At 45.1% G+C, this 23,412-nt stretch overlaps 2 protein-coding genes and 1 pseudogene across 3 annotated transcripts; 1 reads left to right on the forward strand and 2 right to left on the reverse strand.

Annotated features, from left to right (window-relative positions):
• Positions 1-358: 358 nt before the first annotated feature.
• org (oogenesis-related gene) lies at positions 359-15,854 on the reverse strand. Of its 2 annotated transcripts, none has more exons than XM_071345176.1 (7): positions 15,717-15,854; positions 1,698-1,778; positions 1,255-1,483; positions 1,017-1,162; positions 748-849; positions 607-645; positions 359-451 (listed from the first exon to the last, which is right to left on the reverse strand). In XM_071345176.1, the coding sequence occupies exons 1-6, from the start codon at positions 15,750-15,752 to the stop codon at positions 625-627; spliced, it is 615 nt and encodes a 204-aa protein (XP_071201277.1). In that variant the 5' UTR covers positions 15,753-15,854; the 3' UTR covers positions 359-451; positions 607-624. The 2 variants fall into 2 exon arrangements, with proteins under 2 accessions (XP_071201277.1, XP_071201276.1); XM_071345175.1 differs by lacking the exon at positions 15,717-15,854 and adding an exon at positions 2,212-2,644.
• Positions 9,996-17,905, forward strand: LOC139541020 (inactive tyrosine-protein kinase PEAK1-like). The gene is made up of 4 exons (XM_071345174.1): positions 9,996-10,318; positions 10,552-10,721; positions 11,239-11,783; positions 15,682-17,905. Exons 1-4 carry the CDS (start codon positions 10,236-10,238, stop codon positions 16,804-16,806), a joined length of 1,923 nt encoding a protein of 640 aa, XP_071201275.1. The 5' UTR covers positions 9,996-10,235; the 3' UTR covers positions 16,807-17,905.
• LOC139541021 (ornithine decarboxylase antizyme 1-like) lies at positions 17,443-22,785 on the reverse strand (annotated as a pseudogene).
• Positions 22,786-23,412: the final 627 nt, after the last annotated feature.

Genomic DNA, 23,412 nt, shown 5'->3' on the forward strand with positions numbered 1-23,412 from the left:
CCTCATAGCCTTGTTCCCCTCTAGGGAGTTTTTCCTTGCCACCGTGCTTCTACACCTGCATTGCTTGCTGTTTGGGGTTTTAGGCTGGGTTTCTGTACAGCACTTTGAGATATCAGCTGATGTAAGATGGGATATATAAATACATTTGATTTGACTTAGGGGTCAAGCAGCAACTCACTGTACAGATGTTACACATGAACCTTTTATGATTTCATACATATGGTGACAACCATCAAATCATGTCATCCACTTTAACACTGCTAGATGTTTCAGGATAAAACAAGAATATAGTATTGCCATCTCCTGGTCAGTTATTACACTGCATGTCTGAAGCTATTAAGCACAATAGACCTGCACATAAAGATGAATGTTTTATTTAGTAAAGTACAAGCAAAAAGTGAATACTGGCACTGGAGGATTACAGATGGTGATAAAACTGAAGGCGGAGCACCTAAGGACAAATAAATAGTACTGATGTCAATTTACAAAAGGGCCATAGAAGGCATAAACATCAATATAAATAGTCCAAACATCATAACAGGATTACAAAGTGGATGACCCTCATGTCTATTAAAATAAAGTAAATGTTTGTCACACCAGATGTACCTGAAATGCCACCTTCCACTATGCCATTTGAGGAACATTCTGCAAACAAGGCAAAAATAACAAGATTCAAAGCCAATCGCCTATAGTCAGAGTACTTGCAGAATGATGAAAGGCCATGCCAACGAGATGCTCACTCTGTACCTCTTTAAGGTCGTCGATCACGACCTTCTCTGAAATGTCAAGGTCACTTTCTGTGTCATTTTGAGAGTTATACTCCTCACTGTCAGTATCCACTGCACTCGGCTGTCAAAAAACATAGTCTGGATTAGTCAAGTATCAAATCAATTCAAAGTGCCACAGGAAACTGAAGAAATGAGTTTAATGCTTGCATGTATTTTAGAGACAATATACTACCCATGTGAGATGAAGGGTTAGGCCCATTCAAAGGAAACCATAACAGGAGAACCCACCTCATAGTCAGGATCAACAGAAGGCTCCTCATCCTCTAGTTCCTGAGAGAGGGCCTCGACCCAGGTCTGCTGCTCCTCGTCATCAATGTCATCCTGCTTCCTCTTGTTGCCTTTCCCACAGAGCTTAGTGGGGGAGCCAAGCACCTCTGAAAAACAACCCAAATGAAAAGTAGAATTCCCCCATATCATTTCAAGCACATGTCTCAATGCTGTATATAGAAACCATGACGATACATGCCTGGGGATACAGCACAGCCGATGCTGGTGCACACAGGGTAGCCCAGGGCGCTCTGCAGACGGCGAGGCAGGATGGCCAACAGGATGCGTGTGGTTCGACGCAGACGCTTGCGGCCTGCTAGACAGAGGCGGGCTGGACTAGGATTGTCATCCTCTTCTGGCGCAACAAAAGCCTTCTCATCTGAAGGGGAGAAACCCAACAGCCACCAAATCCCACGGAGAGCACGCATCTGCAGACAAAGTGAATACTTCCTATTTTCTCCTGAGCGTTAAAAGCCATAATGCACATACCCAAGACAAATGCAAAGTGAGGACAAGTGCTTGTGGGACTATTGAAGTGGCACATTTATGAGGCCAATTATGGCCACTGAAACCATCCCATGTCCAACATGTTAAATTCAAACTAACCAGTGAAGATAAATGAAGCTTGTGGCACATGCTTACCGCTAGCCTGACCGGCCAAAACTGTGACAGGCGACAGAGTACAGTGGTTAAGACACTGTCTCTCTTCACCACAACTTTGTCCTGTGAAAGTAAAATGAGTCAGTTAAATCCTAAAAAAAAAAAAAAAAAAATCTAGCTACAAAGTAGGCATAAAATGTCAAGGTGTGCAGCCAGATGGCTAACGTTAACTAGTTAGCGCATTGATGAAACACGTCACGCAACTTCGATATGAAATGTACTTTCATAGCAGGCTAGGACAATTAACGTAGATTAGAAAATAGGTTAGCGAAAACGCTGTCCTAACTTGCTACGAAAGTCACTTCGTGTCGTGAAAGGGGTGTCCCAGAGCATTTCGTTAGCGTGCAGTCACTTGTGATGACAGATGCAACAGAAGCTAGCAAGCGTTCAAAGTTTCCCGCCGCAAAGAGTTCAAGATGTTAGCAAGTTAGACACCTTCAACAATAAAAGTTGCAGTCAAGTTCATCGGAGTACAAACATAATTTGCCCATATTACCTCAACACCGTCGTTGTCCTGTTCGATGGGGACGCTACATTCAGAGGTCATACTGATCAGTGTGGCGATAGATTGGAAGGAAGTTGATAACAGCGGTATGTGATCAGTGTTCTTATGAACCCCGGAATTGCAGTAGATGAGCCAATCACCTCACACAAACAAGTAGGCTAACTGTGACCAATTATCGAATCACTAATTAGCGAAATAATGAAGTATGGCAGCATCTGTAGAAAGGTATGGGCCAACATCAGATAGGCCGACAATAGCCTGTCACATACAGTAGGCAAAATATGCCTCCTTCATATGCTATTCGGAACTAAACTCAGAAATGTCAGACTTGCTAACTTGTTGAATGCGGCATGTGTATAACTAGGTAACCAGTTAGCAAGTCGAACATTTCAGAGTTTCGACTAGCACTTGAACACAGCATTACACAGGCAAGGCAGCCCAGTTCTAATCTTTTGCCCAGTTAGTGACAAAATAACTGATCTTTCTGGTCAAAAGAACAATTAGTGGAATAATAATCCGAATTGGGCTGCCTGTGTAAACACAGCCTGATGTTATTGAAAGTGAGAATTGAATAAATAGAATAAACTGAACGAAAATGACAACTACTAATTATAATATCTACAAGGGAAAGTTGTTTATTTTATTTTGTGGTGTCCATCCATCTGAACAGGGATAACCGAACTTGGTTAGAGCTTCCGCAACTAGGCAGACACGTAACATTTACGCACACACTTGCCACGTTCAAAACAACTGGGAAATCGAAGACAAGAAAACAAGCGCCGACTGGGAAAAATCGTTTTTCTCTCCAACGGTACTCCGGAGAGGGGGGTGAGGGAGAAGTCACAGGTATAAAGCCCCACTGTTTTCTCTCCAGACCAATCTAGTCTACCCAAGACACAAACTAATAGGACTGCTGAAAGGGAGAGAGACACATAGGCTAGCCTGTGCACACACACACACACACACACACAACAGCCACAATGAAGAGAAACATGACAGCACCATCAGCATTGGAACTATTGGCAGTAGCACAAAACACTTTAATGTTGCAGAAATGTGGGATTTCTCCACGCCGTGCAGGCACAGTTGCGCAGGGATGCATTCACTTTTGTGAGCCACCTCCAGCGTGCGCTCTCTCGGGAGTGCCGTCATATCAGACTGCCACACAAGTAAGGATATCTTTAGCAATACACTGATTGATGCCTGGCAGCGTTCAACAGTTTACAATTCCCAGTCTTCACCATTCCCAAGGCGATGATGGAGAGGAGGCATAGGAAGGCTTTGGGGGCCCTGAAGTGGACACCTGCTGTTTATGTATTTTACCATCCTCTTCACTCTCTACATCAACGTCATCATCCAGCTTTGGGTCTTCACCTGAGCGAAAAGCCCACTGGACCATCTCAGACCCCTTCACCTACAAGCGTTCTTCCCTCCACAGGGTGAGATCCTACCCCTGTGCCTTCCTGGAGAATGAGCACTAGCTCGACCCGACCGCCAGAGCTGCCCTGTCTCTGCCTCACCTTGCCAAGGTCACCAGACCATATGGCTTTGTCGCCCTGAGTCAGAGCCCTCAGATGGCCTACGAGGAGGCTCTGCTCTTCCAAGCTGGGCTCTGGCTCCTACACAAGGATAAAGACAGCATCCACCACACGACACAGGCCATTCACATTAAACCCAATGCCTCCAGACGGTCAACTACTGTCCAACGCCTGTCCATAGAATATAGTATATCACAGACTGAAGCAGCGCCAAAGGAGGAGATACTACGAACCATCTCCTCAGGCTCATCCTCCACCTCCTCATTGAAACATTTGTATGAATAGGAAAGAACATAAACATTCTCCTCTCAAGACAGTTCAATATCTCATGAAATCCAGAATACTATACTGTAGATCCCCGCTATGGCTAGCCTTACATCTGTATGTTTTATTTAAGGGGCGTATTCTAAACCTTAATCCTCTCAACTGAATTTAACAGAAATCCTAATCCACCATACACTATCATTAACAACACATATAATACCTGAATATATTCAATGGTTTATTACACTCTTCAGATGACAATTTAAAGTTACATATCATAAAAGGATGATGTACTGTATTTGAGCAATAGGGGTGTTCCTATCTAGGTGTTTTATTTCTATGTTGGCCTGGTATGGTTCCCAATCAGAGGCAGCTGGTTATCGTTGTCTCTGATTGGGGATCATATTTAGGCGGCCATTTCCCCACTGTGTTTGGTGGGATCTTGTTTTTGTGTTGATGCCGTGAGCACTACAGAACGTCACGTTTCATTTATTGTTTTTTGCGCGGTTCACTGAAATAAAAAGATGTTGAACCGATTCCACGCTGTGCTTTGGTCTGTGTGCTTACAACGACGATCGTGACAGAAGATCCCACCACAACAGGACCAAGCAGCATGCCCGGGAGGAGAAGGTATCCTGGGCTTGGGAGGAGATAAAGGAGGTGAAGACATCCTGGACTTGGGAGGAAATTATTGCAGGAGACGAAAGCCTTCCGTGGATCAGACGCAAGGAGAGAAGGGAGGACAGCGACAACGCCGGGGTTCGCGGCCACATACAAAGCCCAAAAGACAGCCCAATTTTTTTGGGGGGGGCGGCACACGGGGTGGTCAGCGGAGCCGAGGAGTGAGCCAGAGCCAGTCTGGGAGAAGAGGGAGAAACTGGAGGAGAGTGAACGGAGAGAGTCAGAGACCGTCAGTGAGCTGATGAAGAAACTGGAGAGAGAAATGAGAGAGTTGTTGGGTTGGTGTATGATGCACGACATTCACCCTAAGGAGGGTATCATCAGTTTGCTGCCACCTGAGTCAGCTCTCCGTACTCGTCCTGGGGAGCGTGCTAGCAGTCTGGTTAAAACTGTGCCGGCTCCACGCACCAGGTTTTCAGTACGCCTCCACAGCCCTGTACGTCCTGTGCCAGCTCTCCGCACTCGCCTTGAGGAGCGTGTCATTTGTCCGGTACCATGTGTGCCGGCTCTACGCACCAAGTCTCCAGTACGCCTTCACAGCCCAGTACATCCTGTGCCAGGTCTCCGCACTCACCGTGCGATGTGTGTCATCGTTCCGGTACAATTTGTGCCGGCTCTACGCACCAGGTCTCCAGTGCGCCTCCACAGCCCAGTACGTCCTGTGCTAGCTCCCCGCACTCACCGTGCGGAGTGTGTCATCGTTCCGGTACAATTTGTGCCGGCTCTACGCACCAGGTCTCCAGTGCGCCTCCACAGCCCAGTACGTCCTGTGCCAGCTCCTCGCACTCGCCCTGAAGTGCGTGTCACCAGTCCGGTGCCACCTGTACCGGCTCCACGCACTAGGCCTCCACTGCGCCTTCCCAGTCCGGTACGTTCTGTGCCTGCTCCTCGTACTCGCCTCCAGTGCCCATTCACAGTCCAGAGCTTCCGGCGACGGTCCCCAGTCCAGAGCTTCCGGCGACGGTCCCCAGTCCAGAGCTTCCGGCGATGGTCCCCAGTCCAGAGCTTCCGGCGACGGTCCCCAGTCCGGAACCTCCTGCGACGGTCCACAGTCCGGAACCTCCTGCGACGGTCCACAGTCCGGAACCTCCTGCGACGGTCCACAGTCCGGAACCTCCTGCGACGGTCCATAGTCCGGAACCTCCAGCTCCATGGCCGGAGCCTTCTTCTGCGCCGGTGCCCAGTCCAGGCACGGCGTCCAGTCCTGCTCCATGGCAGGAGCCTTCCTCTGCGCCGATGTCCAGTCCAGGCACGACGTCCAGTCCCGCTCCAAGGCCGGAGCCTTCCTCCTTCCTCTTCACTGAAATAAAAAGATGTCAAACCGATTCCACGCTGCACTTTGGTCTGAGTGTGCTTACAACGACGATTGTGACATACTCATTATGCCGCCTCTCTCATAGATCATGAAGAGGACTTGTGCCTCACTGTGGAATAAAGATGAAAGATGAAACCTACTTCTAAAAACAGATCACAAAACCCCTTTGTCTGAAGAGCACTTGTCCTAATATAATGGAACAAGATACTCATTTTCAGAATAATGTAAGAAAGTATGGTAGCAGGAAGCCTAGCGTTGGGCAAGTAACTGAAAGCTTGCTGGTTGGAATCCCTGAGCTGACTAGGTGAAAAATCTAGCAATGTGCCCTTGAACAAGGCACTTAACCCTAATTACTCCTGTAAGTTGATCTGGATAAGAGCGTCTACGTAAATATATGAACTTACAAGCCTTATTGTTTAAATCTATTCATGCTAACCAATAGGCCTACAGTGTGCTATTAATATAACTGTATGAATTCTAATCCCTCTCTGCACTACAACAACCTTCCATGTCCCAAAGACAATGTCCAAGTAGGGTTTAACGCCTCCTCTCCTACTCAGCCTCAGGTTTGGGCCAGTAACCGTAAAGGTTGCTGGTTCGAATCCCCGAGCTAACTAGGTGAAAAATATGCCGATGTTCCCTTGAGCAAAGCACTTAACCCTAATTGCTCTGATAAGAGCATCTGCTAAATGACTAAAATGTAAAAATGTACTCGCCTTACCTGCTGCATTGCTACTTGGATCCCACACGGCGATCTTTTCCCCGACATCTGCCCTGGCTTGCCCCCGCCACATTCCCCCCTCTCTCCTGAGCTTTTGTTTGCCTCCAGTGCACATACACACACACTGTAGACTTTGGACTGATCATAATTTTATGTAGGCTAATTAACCTGTGATGCTTATAACATGAGCTAACTCAGAAACACTTTAATTAACTACTATAGGCCTACTATTTTATCTCAGACTTTTATAGCATATTGGACTCATAGAGAGCTACTCTCAAGTTATCTTGTTGGTGCGAGTGACTCTTTGAACTTACAATGGATTGCCCCAAGCTGTAAATTTTTTTTTATTGTGCTTTATGCTATTTGCCCCATGACTCCTGCGTGCTTTGTTGACTAGGAACTTGATCGCTTACCCAACCGTGGGACTGAAAAAGTTTTCTTGGCCTCCCATCCTATTCTAACCACATCTCGCCGGCTTTGTATTCATGTTACCTGATGAAATTGCTGTACAATAGGATCTTGTTGCCATCTGATGCACATTGAAATGTCATAAAAAATCAACACTGCAGAGCTCTCCCTGTCCTCTGCCGTGCCCTGATTGTATTACTGCTGATGATATCTGGAAATGTGCATGTACACCCTGGCCCGTCTACTGTTGCTAGCCCCAATTCTTACTTGTGCTCTGATTTCTTCTTCACTGATTTCTGCTCTCGTAAAAGCCTGGGTTTTCTGCACGTTAACACAAGAATGTTATTACCTAAAATGTATCAATTGAACGTGTGGGTTCACAGCTCCAATCCAGATGTGTTACTGAGACGTGGTTAAGAAAGAGTGTTTTGAACACTGATGTTAACCTTTCTGGTTAGAACCTTTTTTGGCAAGACAGATCTTCCAAAGGTGGTGGAGTGGCAATATTTACCAAATAATGCCTTCAGTGCTCTGTTGTCTCCAACAAGTCTGTCCCCAAGCAATTTGATTTGCTGGTTTTAAGCATTAAGCTTTCAAATAGCTCTTTGTTGAGTGTTGCTGGGTGTTATCGTCCACCATCAGCACTGGCCTGCACCCTACCTGCCCTAAGCTCTCTCCTGGCCCCTTACACATAGTCTGAATTTGTCCTGCTAGGTGACCTAAACTGGGACATGCTTAAACCACCTGACCAAGTCCTAAAGCAATGGGACTCCCTAAATCCCTTTCAGATTATTACCAATCCCACAAGGTATGACTCCAAACACCCAGAAAAGGCTACTCTCCTCAATGTGATCCTCACAAATAATCCTGATAGGTATCAGTCTGGTGTTTTCTTTAATGACCTTAGTGATCACAGTTTTACAGACTGTTTTCGTAATGTTAAACGACCCTTCCTGATTTGTCATAGACGCTTGCTTAAAAACTTTAATGAGCAAGCCTTCCTTCATGACCTGGCCTCTGTAAATTGGTATAGAAGCCGCTTGATCCCCTCTGTCGAAGACACTTGAACCTTCTTTTTTTATATTTTCAGTGGTGTGGTTAACAGACAACCTCATAAAGAAAATGAGAATTAAAAACAGGTTCAACCCCTGGTTCGACCGTGATCTGGCAGAGTTACTCCACCTCAAGAACACCATTTGGTGAAAGGCTCGGCACACAAATGCTCAGGCTGACAGGCTCTCGTTCAGGCAAATGAGACATAAGTACACTCAGGCTATCCGGAAGGCCAAAGTTAGTTACTTTAAATAGCCGTTCTCTCTCTGTGGGTCTAATCGCAAGAAGTTCTGGAAAATGGTGAAAGACCTGGAGAATAAACCCTCCTCCTCACAGCTGCCTATGTCCCTTAATGTTGATGATGGGTTTGCTACTGACAAGGAGCGTATGTCTGAGCTGTTTAATCACCACTTAATTAAGTCAGGATTCCTATTTGACTCAGCCATGCCTCCTTGCCAGTCCAACATTTCCTCATCTCTCAGCCCTTCTAATGCAATTAGCCCCGATGCTCCTCCCTCTTTTTCCCCTGCCCCACTACACAGTTTCTCCCTGCAGGTGGTCACTGAGTCTGAGGTGCTAAAGGAGCTCCTTAAACTTGACCCCAAAAAACCATCTGGGTTCATCATGTATTGTTGTCTCTGCCTTTTTTCCCTTTGTCTGTGCCCAACATTGTTTGTACCATTTTTGTGCAGCTACCATGTTGTGCTGCTGCCATGTTGTGCTGCTGCCATGTTGTGTCTCTACTATATTGTTGTCATGTTGTATTGCTACCATGCTGTGTTGTCATGTGTTGCTGCCATGCTGTGTTGTTGTCGTAGGTCTCTCTTCATGTAGTGTTGTTGTGTCTCTCTTGTCGTGATGTGTGTTTTGTCCTACTTTCTTTTTTTATCCCAGCCCCCACCTCCGCAGGAGGCCTTTTGCCTCTTGGTACGCCGTCATTGTAAATAATAATTTGTTCTTAACTGACTTGCCTGGTTAAATAAAAGTTAAATACAAATATCATACAAGTCAGCCAGATAGCTTAAATTCTGTTCTCCATGATAAATCAAAGAATCTCTGCAACCCTAGATGAACTGTACTGATGTTTGTCAAATAGAATTATTAATAGGCATAAAGGTACCCACAAAATTAGAGTGATCATGATGACAAACCTGATAAATGGAAAGTAATTGTATGAAACATGGGTCTCTGCCAAGAGCCTGTCTCTCACTCATTCTATTAATCAGAGAGGGCTACTTCAGGACTGCTCACTCAGCCTCAAGCATACACTCTGGGCTGCACAACCACGCATAGTGGCCTTGTGCGTATGAGCCTCTATCACAGACCTACGCAGAGGCTCACTCACTCATAAACATTATGCATTAAGTGTCTCATGAAAATGAACACACACACGTTGAATGTCAGGGTACTTACAATAAGACAGTTGTAGGGTTGGCAAAACACAGATCATAATCTTCATTATGTTTAATTGTTGTTTTTACTATGTGCTGCAAAATGAATTGCCTCCCGGGGATAAAAAAAGACTCTACAACATGCATTCACACGTGTTTGACCAAGAAGATGCATCATAAAGCAATTGGGGGCTAGCACATTGAAGAAGAAAAATGTGATTTGAGATGCAATCCATAAAAGACAAAGTACCAGGGAGGCAGAGACCAAGTGTGTGATGGATCTAACTTAAAAGGAAAGTGAGAGAAAAAAAAGAGTGTGTGAAGTTGGGTGTCTTTTTGGTGTTCTTCCTCATTTTGTAGTTGAGGTTACTGCATAAGTACAGATATGCCCTCACACAGGCACTACTTTCCGGTACCAACCTCAGACTGCAAAGATCAGAACAGCAGATAATTATATTCTCACAAGAAAGAGAGAAAGAGATAGACAGACCGACAGACAGACAGACAGACAGTGAGAGAGAGCGAGCGAAAGAGAGGGAGAGAGGATATTAACGTGAACCTGAGCAATAATATTAGAGACCTCAAGTTCCATTTGAGTTTGATAGACTGCTATTCTGAGTGAGAGACACCGTAACCAGGCAATGGATTGTGCAGCGATGGATTGTGCAACTCAGGGAGCAGAGAGACAGAGTGGACCCCCAGTGTTGCCTATCAAACAGCGCAGGTAAGACAAAAACATACAGTACAGAAGCTGCATAGCACTCAGATAGAGTCTATGCAGCGTCTTGACAGTTCGTCTGAACCTTTAAATGTGAGCTTCGTCAGAAAAACTATCAAGACACTGCATAGAGTCTATCTGAGTACTATGCAGCTTCTGTACTGTATGCACTTATTTTAGGTAATTAGTTCAAAGGACAGCAGATCAATTAATGAATCTGATTGTGTGTGTGCTCTCAGGAGTCTCTACTCGCGAGGCTCTAGTATGGGTTCCAGTGTGGACCTGGAGTTGGATGGGAGTGTCTCTAGCCCATTGGGACCCCATCAGCACCAGGGCTCTACCTGTACAGATGTGTTCTCTGCCGCCACTGATTGCCATGCACTCCAGTGTCCCATACACCAGCGCTATGGTGAGTACAACACACATCTACCTTTATCAGACACTGTAGTATATATTATCCTGTTGATTTCAATTATAAAATGGATAAGGATATAAGTTATTTAGGCATTTGCTTTTTCCCAGCTGAAATATTAAATAAAAAGCATTTTCTCATTTTCCTTCCTTGTCCTCTCTTGCCCTGCTTCCCTTTTTTCATGTGAATTGAATGGGAGGAAGTGACACCTGAAACCAGGCCTGTGCTGATAAAGACCTGCCATAGCCACAACATTTATGTCCACATGTTTGTCACAAGCTCAACTGAATACAGTAGCTCCTGTCAAATATTGAATCTACGTATCCAACAACAGTTTGAGATAAACATTGTCTGAAATGTTTTTGTTGTTGCAGAGTTTAGTATTACTATTCTGTAATTTCTCTACCTTATTCTAAAGAAGTTCTCGATAATCATAGAGAGTCAAAGCGTGGAACTAGGCAATGACTTCTCTGGAAAGTCTATTACATGGTCTGTATTTCCCTTTATCTTTCAGACCCCTCTTACTGTCATCAAGAGAGGTTTTTCTCAGATAGCACCACCCCGCCACCAGTGCCCAAGAAGAGGCTGGCTCGAACCCTTTCCCTACCAGGGGTCTATCTGTGTCCCCTTTCCCCACTACCCTGCAGTCACCAAAACTATGACAACCCTCTCTACATGCTGGTCCCCATCGCAGGCACTCAGCCCCATGTAGAGAGAGACGAAGAAAGACCAGTCCAGAAGAGCCCTCTCAACTTGCAGCCGCTATCTCAACTTGACTTCGATACACCTGATGAACAACTTACCTACTTCTTCAGCAGTTTCTACAACCAGGGGGACATTTCTCAAGGTATTCAGCATCGCCACCTACTGTTCCTGAGGAGTATGGAACAGCGCATGGAGGCTGGGGTTCTCCTGATGAGAGTGTCCGGTGAAGGCGTTGTTGCATTTCAGCCCCAAGATTTCCTACTGTGTGAAAACGACCAGCCCAAGCAGATAGCAGGTTCACTGTACTACAGCCTGCATAGCCCAAAGTTTCCAGGGAGGATAATCGCAGCTAAGGTAAGGTTATGCTCATGATCTCAGGGCATTAGTGATTTAAGCGGCCGCTAGGGGGCCCTCGACCCAAATTATTTTAAATGTTTTTAGGAACTCTGTTGAGAGTAGAATACACAAGGTGCAGTTTCACAATTCGTTTTTTCATTAGATTGTAAATTAGTTTGGCCAGTTATCTAAACTTGTAGCTAGTAATCATGGTTTAATTACTGACAGGGCATGCGGGGCACGAGCCCAGGGACCCTGACCACCAGTGGGCCCCCGTTGATTTTGTTAGTCACTCTCACTCAGATATCATAAGTCATGGCAAAATGTGTAGAATTGCAGAAAATGTGGTTTTAAACTGCTCAAATATCTCTCCACCCTATGGTAAAATTTGTAGAATTGCAGGAAGTTCGCTGTAAAACTGCACATTTTTCTATCCGCACCATGGCACAATTTGTAGAATTGCATAAAATGTGTTCGAAAATTGCAAAATCTTCAAATTGTATATAATTGCAGGAAATGAACTACAGCAAAAACCCTCTGCCATCACGAGGGGGGGCCACTTAAATGTTTTATCCCTGCCCCCAAAAGGCAAGGGCCAGCCCAGCCTACTCTATGTGTAAACCAGTTTGTGCATCATGCTCAAGCAGTATTCCAAATCAAATAAAAGTTTATTTGTCACGTGCGCCGAATACAACAGGTGTAGACCTTACAGTGAAATGCTTACTTACAGGCTCTAACCAATAGTGCAAAAAAGGTATTAGTTGAACAATAGGTAAGTAAAGAAATAAAAACTACAATAAAAATGACAGTGAAAAACAGTAGCGAGGCTACATACAGACACCGGTTGGTCAGGCTGATTGAGGTAGTATGAACATGTAGATATGGTTAAAGTGACTATGCATATATGATGAACAGAGAGTAGCAGTAGCGTAAAATAAGGGTTGGCGGGTGGTGGGTGGTGGGACACAATGCAGATAGCCCGGTTAGCCAATGTGCGGGAGCACTGGTTGGTCGGGCCAATTGAGGTAGTATGTACATGAATGTATAGTTAAAGTGGCTGTGCATATATGATAAACAGAGAGTAGCAGCAGCGTAAAAGAGGGGTGGGGGGTGGGGGGCACACAATGTAATTAGTCCAGGAAGCCATTTGATTACCTGTTCAGGAGTCTTATTGCTTGGGGGTAAAAAACAGTTGAAAAGCCTTTTTGTCCTAGACTTGACACTCCGGTACCGCTTGCCATGTGGTAGTAGAGAGAACAGTCTATGACTGGGGTGGCTGGGGTCTTTGACAATTTTTAGGGCCTTCCTCTGACACCGCCTGGTGTAGAGGTCCTGGATGGCTGGCAGCTTAGCCCCAGTGATGTACTGGGCCGTACGCACTACCCTCTGTAGTGCCTTGCGGTCGGAGGCCGAGCAATTGCTGTACCAGGCAGTGATGTAACCAGTCAGGATGCTCTCGATGTTGCAGCTGTAGAACCTTTTGGAGGATCTCAGAACCCATGCCAAATCTTTTTAATTTCCTGAGGGGTAATAGGCTTTGTCGTGCCCGCTTCACGACTGTCTTGGTGTGTTTGGACCATTCTAGTTTGTTGGTGATGTGGACACCATGGAACTTGAAGCTCTCAACCTGCTCCACTGCAGCCCCATCGATGAGAATGGGGGCGTACTCGGTCCTCCTTTTCCTGTAGTCCACAATCATTTCCTTAGTCTTGGTCACGTTGAGGGACAGGTTGTTATTCTGGCACCACACGGCCAGGTCTCTGACGCCTCCCTATAGGCTGTCTCGTCGTTGTCGGTGATCAGGCCTACCACTGTTGTGTTGTCTGCAAACTTAATGATGGTGTTGGAGTCGTGCCTGGCCATGCAGTCATGGGTGAACAGGGAGTACAGGAGGGGACTGAGCACGCACTCCTGGGGGGCTCCAGTGTTGAGGATCAGCGTGGCAGATGTGTTGCGACCTACCCTCACCACCTGGGGGCGGCCCGTCAGGAAGTCCAGGATCCATTTGCAGAGGGAGGTGTTTAGTCCCAGGATCCTTAGCTTGGTGATGAGCTTTGAGGGTACTATGGTGTTGAACGCTGAGCTGTAGTCAATGAATAGCATTCTCACATAAGTGTTCCTTTTGTCCAGGTGGGAAAGGACATGGTGGAGTGCAATAGAGATTGCATCATCTGTGGGTCTGTTTGGGCGGTATAAAAATTGGAGTGGGTCTAGGGTTTCTGGGATAATGGTGTGGATGTGAGCCATTACCAGCCTTTCGAAGCACTTCATGGCTACGGACGTGAGTGCTACGGGTCTGTAGTCATTTAGGCAGGTTGCCTTTGTGTTCTTGGGCACAGGGACTATGGTGGTCAGCTTGAAACATGTTGGTATTACAGACACAATCAGGGACATGTTGAAAATGTCAGTGAAGACACCTGCCAGTTGGTCAGCACATGGCCGGAGCACACGTCCTGGTAATCCATCTGGCCCCGCAGCCTTGTGTATGTTGACCTGTTTAAAGGTCTTACTCATGTCGGCCACGGAGAGCATGATCACACAGTCGTCCGGAACAGCTGATGCTCTCATGCATGCCTCAGTGTTGCTTTCCTCGAAGCGAGACATAAGTGATTTAGCTCGTCTGGTAGTCACTGGGCAGCTCGCGGCTGTGCTTCCCTTTTGTAGTCTGTAATATTTTGCAAGCCCTGTCACATAAGACGAGCGTCGGAGCCGGTGTAGTATGATTCAATCTTAGCCCTGTATTGATGCCTTGCCTGTTTGATGGTTCGTCGCAGGGCATAGCAGGATATCTTGTAAGCTTCCAGGTTAGAGTCCCGCACCTTGAAAGCGGCAGCTCTGCCCTTTAGCTCAGTGCGAATGTTGCCTGTAATCCATGGCTCCTGGTTGGGGTATGTACGTACAGTCACTGTGGAGACGACGTCCTCAATGCAGTTATTGATAAAGCCAGTGACTGATGTGATGTACTCCTCAATGCCATCGGAAGAATCCCAGAACATGTTCCAGTCTGTGATAGCAAAACAGTCCTGTAGTTTAGCATCTGCTTCATCTGACCACTTTTTTATAGCCCGAGTCACTGGGCTTCCTGCTTTAATTTTCCTGCTTGTAAGCAGGAATCAGGAGGATGGAGTTGTGGTCGGATTTACCAAATGGAGGGCGAGGGAGAGCTTTGTGCGCGTCTCTGTGTGTGGAGTACAGGTGATCTAGAATTTTTTTCCCTCTGGTTGCACATTTAACATGTTGATAGAAATTTGGTAGAACTGATTTAAGTTTCCCTGCATTAAAGTCTCCGGCCACTAGGAGCGCCGCATCTGGGTGAGTGGTTTCCTGTTTGCTTATTTCCTTATACAGCTGACTGAGTGCGGTCTTAGTGCCAGCATCTGTCTGTGGTTGTAAATAAGTTTGTGCAGTTTATGCATCATGCTCAAGCAGTATTCATACTTGAGTTGTGCACAATGCAAAAGTCAAGTAGAATGCAAACACAGCTGCACCAAATGTAAAAAGCCACGATAAGGCCAAAAGCCAAAGATAAGAGATACTCAACAAAAGGGCTCATTTCTAAGCTCCACCTCAAGCAAGTCATGTTCTGCACCATTATATAGCAAGTTTGGCAACCCCCGACTCCAGTGACACATTTCCTCTGAACTGTCAATGGGTGTTGAGCAACCTAACAGACTGTACAGACAACAGCAAACATCCATGTCTTAGAAAGGCTTTTTAGCATGAGGAAGAGTAGCTGCTGTTTTAGCAGCAGCTAATGGGAATCCTAATTTTAGATTAGGTGTCTTTTGTAAGACTGTGAATGAATCGGATATGACTGTACAATAGAGGAGAAAAACATATTTTAATGTGACTAAGCCTTGTTAAGGAAGTGAAAGGTTTTTGGATGTTCTAATTTCGTCCCTGGTTTCATTCTCAGGTGAGCAGTGATGTTGGCCCCTTGTCTCAACCTACCTCAGTACCGCCCAATGTCAACATCCAGCAGGTCATTGTATCTTTCCCATCATGCCCAGCACTGGAGAAAGAACCTGGAACCAAAAACACAACCACTTCAGACTCCTCACAGTCTGATCAGACAGGGACAGAATCACCAGATGAGAGCAGAATTGAGGCAGACCAAAGTCAAGCGAAGTCTGAGGAGAGCAGTGGACCTACAGTTGCTTCACTATTGCTCAAGGGATATGCAGTGACAATTGAGAGAGACTTACCACAGGCTACTTTGGAAGACTTTGTACAAGAGGGAAGGTTCCTGCAGAGCTTTAAACCATTAGTGTATGAAAGGCAACTGAGTATTCTGCTGCTACAGTTAGCCTTGGGGTTACAACACCTGTGCAGTAATGCAGCCACCTGCGCTGAGCTGAAGGCTCAAGGCATCTTGCTGGTATGGCCAAGGGAGAGAGGGGGGGAAACAGACGCAGACAAAGCAGAAGAAAGTGGAAGAAGTGAAGAAATTGAGTTATTGGAGAATGAAAAAAAGAAGATAAAAGGAGAGATTCAGGAGCTATGGAGAAAGTGGGGAACCCCTCGTGTGGCGTTGACCAATCACACCAGTCACAGTGACCCCAGTCTCTTTCAGCCTGCTCATGCTGCTCCATCCATACAGTCTCAGTTCGGAGTGTTGCTAGAGTACTGCCTGTACCTCTCTGACAATGCTCCCTCTCAACATACACAGAGTTCAGATGGCACCATCCAGAGCTCCCCATATCTACCAGGGCTTCTCCAGCTAGCCTCCTGGCTTCAGGATGGGGGTAGTGGGCTACAGATAGCAGACGTAGTGGGGGTCCTGCAGGCTCTGCTCTGGGGTCCACATGTTGAGCTCTTCAGGGTAAATCCCACCGTGCCTTCCACTCTGCACAACTGGCTGTCAGTCAAGCAGGCCCTTCTAATGCTGAAGCTGGCAGAGAGAGGGCTGATCCAGGACCTGCCCAGTCTGGACTGGGAGCACTGCCTGTGTATACAGTACATCTCCTTCACTGACTCTGAAACCGTGATGAGGGCCACAGCACAACTAGGACTCCACAACACAGTGGACAGGAAGTTGTGATTACTCATGTCTGTTTCATATCTGTTAATTGAAGTCTTAATCAAGGGTTTCCCAAACTCTGTCCTGAGCCCCCCCTGGGTGCACGTTTTGTTTGTTGCCCTAGAACTACACAGCTGATTAAAATAACTACTCATCAAGCTTTGATTATTTGAATCAGATGTGTAGTGCTAGGGCAAAAGACTAAATGTGCACCCAGGTGGGGTCCCAGGACAGACTTAGGGATACCCTGCTCTAATCGAATGTAAAATGTGGATGATATTTAACATTCATGTTGTCAGAATCTATCTTGAACATCTGGAATGAATAAAAGGTTAGCTTTTTTATTAAACATTTTTCCACAGCATTGCTTTCCATCAAGGATATTGAGCAAATTACATATCAGCTCCAAATCAAATGTATATGCACTGTGTTCTATAATTAACTTTTCATGGATCCAAGGAGCCCCAATAGATCACAGTAAAGATTTTAAAATATCAACTTAAAGTGCATTAGGTTAAATTCAACACCGACTGATCGAGTTTAAACAGATGCTTCTACAACTCTGGTACGCGTGCCCACAAAATACGTCTTATAAATTGTTACACATATTTCAATGCCCTTTCCCCAATCCCTACACACATAAACATAAGGCAAAAATCCACTTGTTAAGGTGAGCATTTTTATTCGGGCACTTGTTACAACATGCAGATTTCAGTCAAGTGGATCAAAACTAGAAATCAAAGTTCATGCACACATTAAAATCAAATCAATATAAAACATGAAAATCTACTTGAAATAGCCAAGAAAACAAAGCATAACATGAATATGCAGCATGGACATTTTCACCATAAATTGTACAGCCTAGAGATGATCATTGTAGTGGATGGGGAAGGGGGAAATCAGTACTACACGTGGAAATTAGTACAGTGTTGAGGAAACATTTCCCAAATTTAATAAGGATACATTCTTGGTTTAACATTACACACTAGTTCAAATGTCATTGTAATACTTCACATCAAAGTAAATAAACTATTTCACAGGAAACCTTGACCTTACTGAATTTTGATCATATTTATTTTCCCCAAGTGATGAAGTGGGATGGGGAAGGGTAGGTAAAAGCTAACGTGTGTGTGTGTATATGTATGCATTTGTGGCATGTTTGTGATCCATTATTCATCGTCGAAGGAGTCTCGTTCGATGCTGTAAGCCATGAAGAAAGCATCGGGGCGGGTAGGGACGAGTGGATGACCCGGTCTCACAATCTCAAAGCCCAGGAAGCTGAAGGTACGCAGCAGAGATGCTGAAGAGAGAAAAGGACAGTGAGAGAACTGCCTCATAACAAAGCACATAAAGTATTAACAGAGATGTTTAACTGGAAGCAGACACACACAGTGACTTACCTCTGTCGTCTCGGTTCTTGTGGAAGCAGATGAAGACATGGTCAACCTGCAGCTTCTCTTCCGCACATTCCAGCAGGAGAGCAAAACTGGAGAGATTAAGTAAGTCAATGAGTTATGAAGGTAGTGCATTGCAGTCAGCAAGCAATAGAAACTAAGTCCATCTACCATGAAACAACATCAAACTAGTTGAAGACGCAATATGTATCTTTGTGCGCGACCAGACCAAATTCACATAGAAATTTGAGTTATAGAGCTGTCATTCTCATTGTAAGCAAGTCTGATAAGCGGTAGATCCATTCTGTGCGTGCCATTTCTATGCGTCCCTGTCCGAAAATGTTATTTTTTTGCATCTGGATATACTATATACTATATTTTTGGTTAATGAAAAGATTTCACAGCAGTTTAGCTGGTGCAATGACTCTCCACACTAGTTGTCACCTGAAATTCGGAAAACATTTTAGAATTTTACACACCGGCAATGGCAGAGTGATTTCTGCATATTGCGCCTTTAAAAGACAACAAAAACAGTCTAAAGTAAAACCAGAGGACAACGAGAGGTTGTTCTTGCATTGGATCACTGACCTGTCTTTGCTGCCCTCGGGCAGAGCTCCAGGGGGGATCTCGATGTAGATGTTCCCCCCTTTCAGCACCCCCCTCCAGACACAGTGCTTGCCCTCTGAGCAACGGGGCTCAAAGAGCAGGAAACGCACTCTGCCATTGGCGGGGGGCGGCTCCTCAAGAACCAGCAATCGAGCATCCTGCAGGAGAATGGAGAAATTAGCAGGTATGAAGAGAGGTTTGATACAGGTAGCTTAACACCAGAGGATGAAGGAGAAAGATACGAGAGTGGACTCACAGAGTAGAATAGCTTAGCTGAAAGATTGTGATCCCGCTGGTCATTCCCTCGCCCACCTGGGATCTTTAGGGGTGGGTGAGGGGCATCAGGAACACCACAGAGGCCCCGGACACGGGTTACTGCAACAGCGGGAACACCGCCTCGGACTGGAGGACACAGAAGAACGGAGCCATTATTCCTCAAGGATTCACTGACTATGAGCGAGCCTAACTGGAGACCAGGGAAAATGTCCCTTTGGAAGTCAATGTATCATCATTCTAGTCCATGTAACTCACATGACTAATATGGTAAAACATTGTCATTTGAATAGGTACCCTAACCAGGACAAAGGATTGAAGTTCAAACTGTTCCACTGACTAAATCTTTACATGTCGGAACAGAACACTTTGCTTGAGGCTAAATAAGTAACAGGCAGGAGACATTTTATTTGCTTTGTTGGCAACAAAGCACATTCGGTAACAGGATGTCCCAATGAGTTATGACAAAATGACTGCCTTCACTCAGGTTGATTTCTACCTTTGGGAATCAATTACAGTTGACATCACTGATTAATCAGAGAGAACTGTCACAGTAGGAGTAGCCTATGGGGAGAGATGACTGCTACTTGTGGCAAAAAAGGTGGTGACAACGTCAACGGAAAAATACTGAGAAAAATTTCAGCTAAAAATTAGGGTGGTAAAAATAGTGTCGTTTTTGGCCTAATTCAAGTCTGCACTGAGGACAAAAACACCAACCTCTTACGTCATTGAGACATGTGCCAGATTACCCACCACCGATCAGCCATTTTGCTGAAGCCACAACGTGAGTGTGTGTTCTAGTTAAGATTCAGAATAAGCTTGTGTGGGGGTTGTGCTAGCAGAGGTGAGTATGCCAATTCTCAGAGGTTGAAAAGTGAACAAACCCCATTAGGGGTGACATACTGCTCATGGACGCGCTCTTACGCAAACACCACTCCAGCGTTATATGTGGAGCAGGCATGTGAAAGCAAAGTAAGAAGCATTGTGTCAACCTTGGAGCTCAACCTCTGAGTAACAGTGATATACCTCAACCATCGTCAAGATGGCGTCATAGGCTCATCATTTGTGCGGCATATTGACTGGAATCCCTAATAAGTGGTTCTAGTGAATAAGGTTCCTTTGGAAACTGCATGACCAGATCGCAAATAATATCCAACTAGCATCCTTATGTCAAATCCCTGTCCGTTCGCATTCCACCTGCACGTTGTTCCCACAGATTCAACAGCACTGCTATTCTATGCCAAGTTAAGCCTCTTCACAATACTCCTTAAAATCCCCATTACACTCTGCTACACAGTAGGCAATATTCATGAAGAGGCTTAAATTGTGACAGTTGGCTTAGTCAGCTGGGAAATGAGTCTCCACCACTTGCGTAAGAGCCATTAACAGTTGAATGAATGTGATGTGGAAAAATACTGTCTCGCAGAAAAATACACTAGATATTAGGCCAAAGGGGAATAATTTTGAGGCAATCAGGGACACCTAACCTCTACTCAAATCACTTAAAATGGTGGGGACTAAGTTTCAAGAGGCCTCTTCATCTAGTAAACAGACTGCTGCTCAATGGCCCCCCAACATAACAGACCTTAAATAACACCCATTGGGAACAGACTTGACCAAAACGTGCAAATAGCTAGTTTTTTTATAGCTAAATTACCTACTTTTAGAGACTGTACATCCGGTACTTTGGATTTCCCAGTACTGACTGGGAACTGACCAATTGGTAAGTTAGCTAGCTGTCACTCATGTTATTCTTAAACTAGGATAACAGTCAGTCAAGCCATCAAGGCTTTTAATTGGCCAAACAAATATTGGTTAATAAATCACATTGAGTGTGAGTGAACAGATATGATCTTGATACCGGCAGGTGAGCAGCTAACATTTAACATTTAAGTCATTTAGCAGACGCTCTTATCCAGAGCGACTTACAAATTGGTGCATTCACCTTATGATATCCAGTGGAACAACCACTTTACAATAGTGCATCTAACTCTTTTAAGGGGGGGGGGGGTTAGAAGGATTACTTTATCCTATCCTAGGTATTCCTTAAAGAGGTGGGGTTTCAGGTGTCTCCGGAAGGTGGTGATTGACTCCGCTGACCTGGCGTTGTGAGGGAGTTTGTTCCACCATTGGGGTGCCAGAGCAGCGAACAGTTTTGACTGGGCTGAGCGGGAACTGTACTTCCTCAGAGGTAGGGAGGCGAGCAGGCCAGAGGTGGATGAACGCAGTGCCCTTGTTTGGGTGTAGGGCCTGATCAGAGCCTGAAGGTACGGAGGTGCCGTTCCCCTCACAGCTCCGTAGGCAAGCACCATGGTCTTGTAGCGGATGCGAGCTTCAACTGGAAGCCAGTGGAGAGAGCGGAGGAGCGGGGTGACGTGAGAGAACTTGGGAAAGTTGAACACCAGACGGGCTGCGGCGTTCTGGATGAGTTGTAGGGGTTTAATCGCTCTGGATAAGAGCGTCTGCTAAATGACTTAAATGTAAATGTTAATGGCACAGGCAGGGAGCCCAGCCAACAGCGAGTTGCAGTAATCCAGACGGGAGATGACAAGTGCCTGGATTAGGACCTGCGCCGCTTCCTGCGTGAGGCAGGGTCGTACTCTGCGAATGTTGTAGAGCATGAACCTACAGGAACGGGTCACCGCCTAACAAGTGTTGAAGGGTTGCAAGTTAAATATTTGCTGTAATGGCTAGTAACAGTAGCTAGTATCCTTTTCATATACAGACAAAAATCTGTATTTAGTGAGTCTGCTCGATCATTAAGTGGGTGAATTGGACAATTTTCCTGTCCTGCTTTCAAAATGTAACGAGTACTTTTGGGTGTCAGGGAAAATGTATGGAGTAAAAAAAAATGTATTTAGGAAACATTGCCTTTTTTTTTTTTACTGGTAACATACCACATCTTGTCTGAAATGGGTATAGACAACAACATGGATGTGCCTATTGTTTTAAAATCACTAGCCAGCTGGCTAACTAGTTAACTAACATCTCCCAGAACATTCGACGAAATAACATGGGTCAGTCCATTTATTCCACCATTATTGAGAAACATATTGCCGTAACGTTAGATCGTTTGTTTCTTAATCTCACATATGAAGCAAGTAAACAGTACATTGTCGACAAAGCTAGTAAACTAACATTAGCTGGTAAACTGGCTAGCTAGTTAGCTACCGAACACCTGTCCTTAGCCAAAAACATCCGCAGAATGCTAAATGACAAATTATTGTTCGAAATAAACCGCAGCCAACTTTAATAACCACAATTATACAGACATCGATCAAAGCTAAATATAGTTATTCAACTTTAAGATAAATAACGAAAGTAAGTTTAGAACAATATTGTTCCACGGACTCGTTATTAGATACATAGCTAATATCCCCAGTAAAAAGAGTAAACAAGTGGCATGTATATACTAACGTTAGCTGCGTAGGCCTCTGTGGCTAATGAATTAGCTTAGCCCTTCTGGAGTTAGCTAGCTATAAATTACTAGCTAAATTACACTATCATAACTCACCTTTCACTTTCTGGGTTATTACTGGGCAGTTCGATAACTGGCATTGTAGATATGGTTTTCTCTTTTTCTCTGACAAAACAGTGGCTATTTAATATCGTCTTGCGTTTGGATTTAACCATAAGGCCAACGTCCAAGCCAGCAGATCCCTCTTGATTCTCTCCTCACCAAATGATTTTACCTAGGCTCAGGCTGCCAGAGCACAAGGGGAGGGCTGCTCGAGACAGAGGTCCCAAAGGAGAGGGAGTTTCCCAAATACATGACGTTTGATGAATTAAAGGTCCAATGCAGCCGTTTTTATCTTAATATCAAATCATTTCTTGGTAACAATTAAGTACCTTACTCTGATTGTTTTCAATTAAAATGGTCAAAAAGAAACAAAAAATAGCTTCTTAGCAAAGAGCAATTTCTTGAGCAAGAATTTTGCTAGGACTATCTGGGAGTGGGGAGGGGAAAACTGAAAACTAGCTGTTATTGGCAGAGAGGTTTGGAACTCTATTTCTTATTGGTCTGTTAAAGGTAACCTAGGTACATAAAGCATCATCCATTAAGGCTGCAACTGCATCATTTCCATTCTTAAAACTTCATCAGGCTAGACCCCTTTTTTCTCCACTTTCTGTCTGAATTACGTTTTTTTTGAGAGACAATGCTCTTCCAATGGCCGGTATAAGGGCATACTCAATTCTACCTCCCAGGATGCAATTCCTATGGCTTCCACTGGGTGTCAGCAGTCTATGTTCAAGGTTTCAGGCATGTAACTTGAACGAATAAGAAAAAACTGTTTTAGTATAAGGACACCGGCTTGGAAATTCGTGTTTGCGCGGACAAAGAAGACAAGACGCA

This window comes from Salvelinus alpinus, chromosome 16, assembly GCF_045679555.1.
Source record: "Salvelinus alpinus chromosome 16, SLU_Salpinus.1, whole genome shotgun sequence".
Lineage (NCBI taxonomy): Eukaryota > Metazoa > Chordata > Actinopteri > Salmoniformes > Salmonidae > Salvelinus > Salvelinus alpinus.

Coding starts and splice junctions, on each gene's coding strand:
- org (XM_071345175.1), bottom strand. CDS start 2,262: ATGACCTCTGAATGTAGCGTCCCCATCGAACAGGACAACGACGGTGTT. Junction 1,779..2,211: donor AGGACAACGACGGTGTTGAG/GTAATATGGGCA, acceptor TTACTTTCACAG/GACAAAGTTGTGGTGAAGAG. Junction 1,484..1,697: donor TTTGGCCGGTCAGGCTAGCG/GTAAGCATGTGC, acceptor CTTTGTCTGCAG/ATGCGTGCTCTCCGTGGGAT.
- LOC139541020 (XM_071345174.1), top strand. CDS start 10,236: ATGGATTGTGCAGCGATGGATTGTGCAACTCAGGGAGCAGAGAGACAG. Junction 10,319..10,551: donor TTGCCTATCAAACAGCGCAG/GTAAGACAAAAA, acceptor GTGTGCTCTCAG/GAGTCTCTACTCGCGAGGCT. Junction 10,722..11,238: donor TCCCATACACCAGCGCTATG/GTGAGTACAACA, acceptor TTTATCTTTCAG/ACCCCTCTTACTGTCATCAA.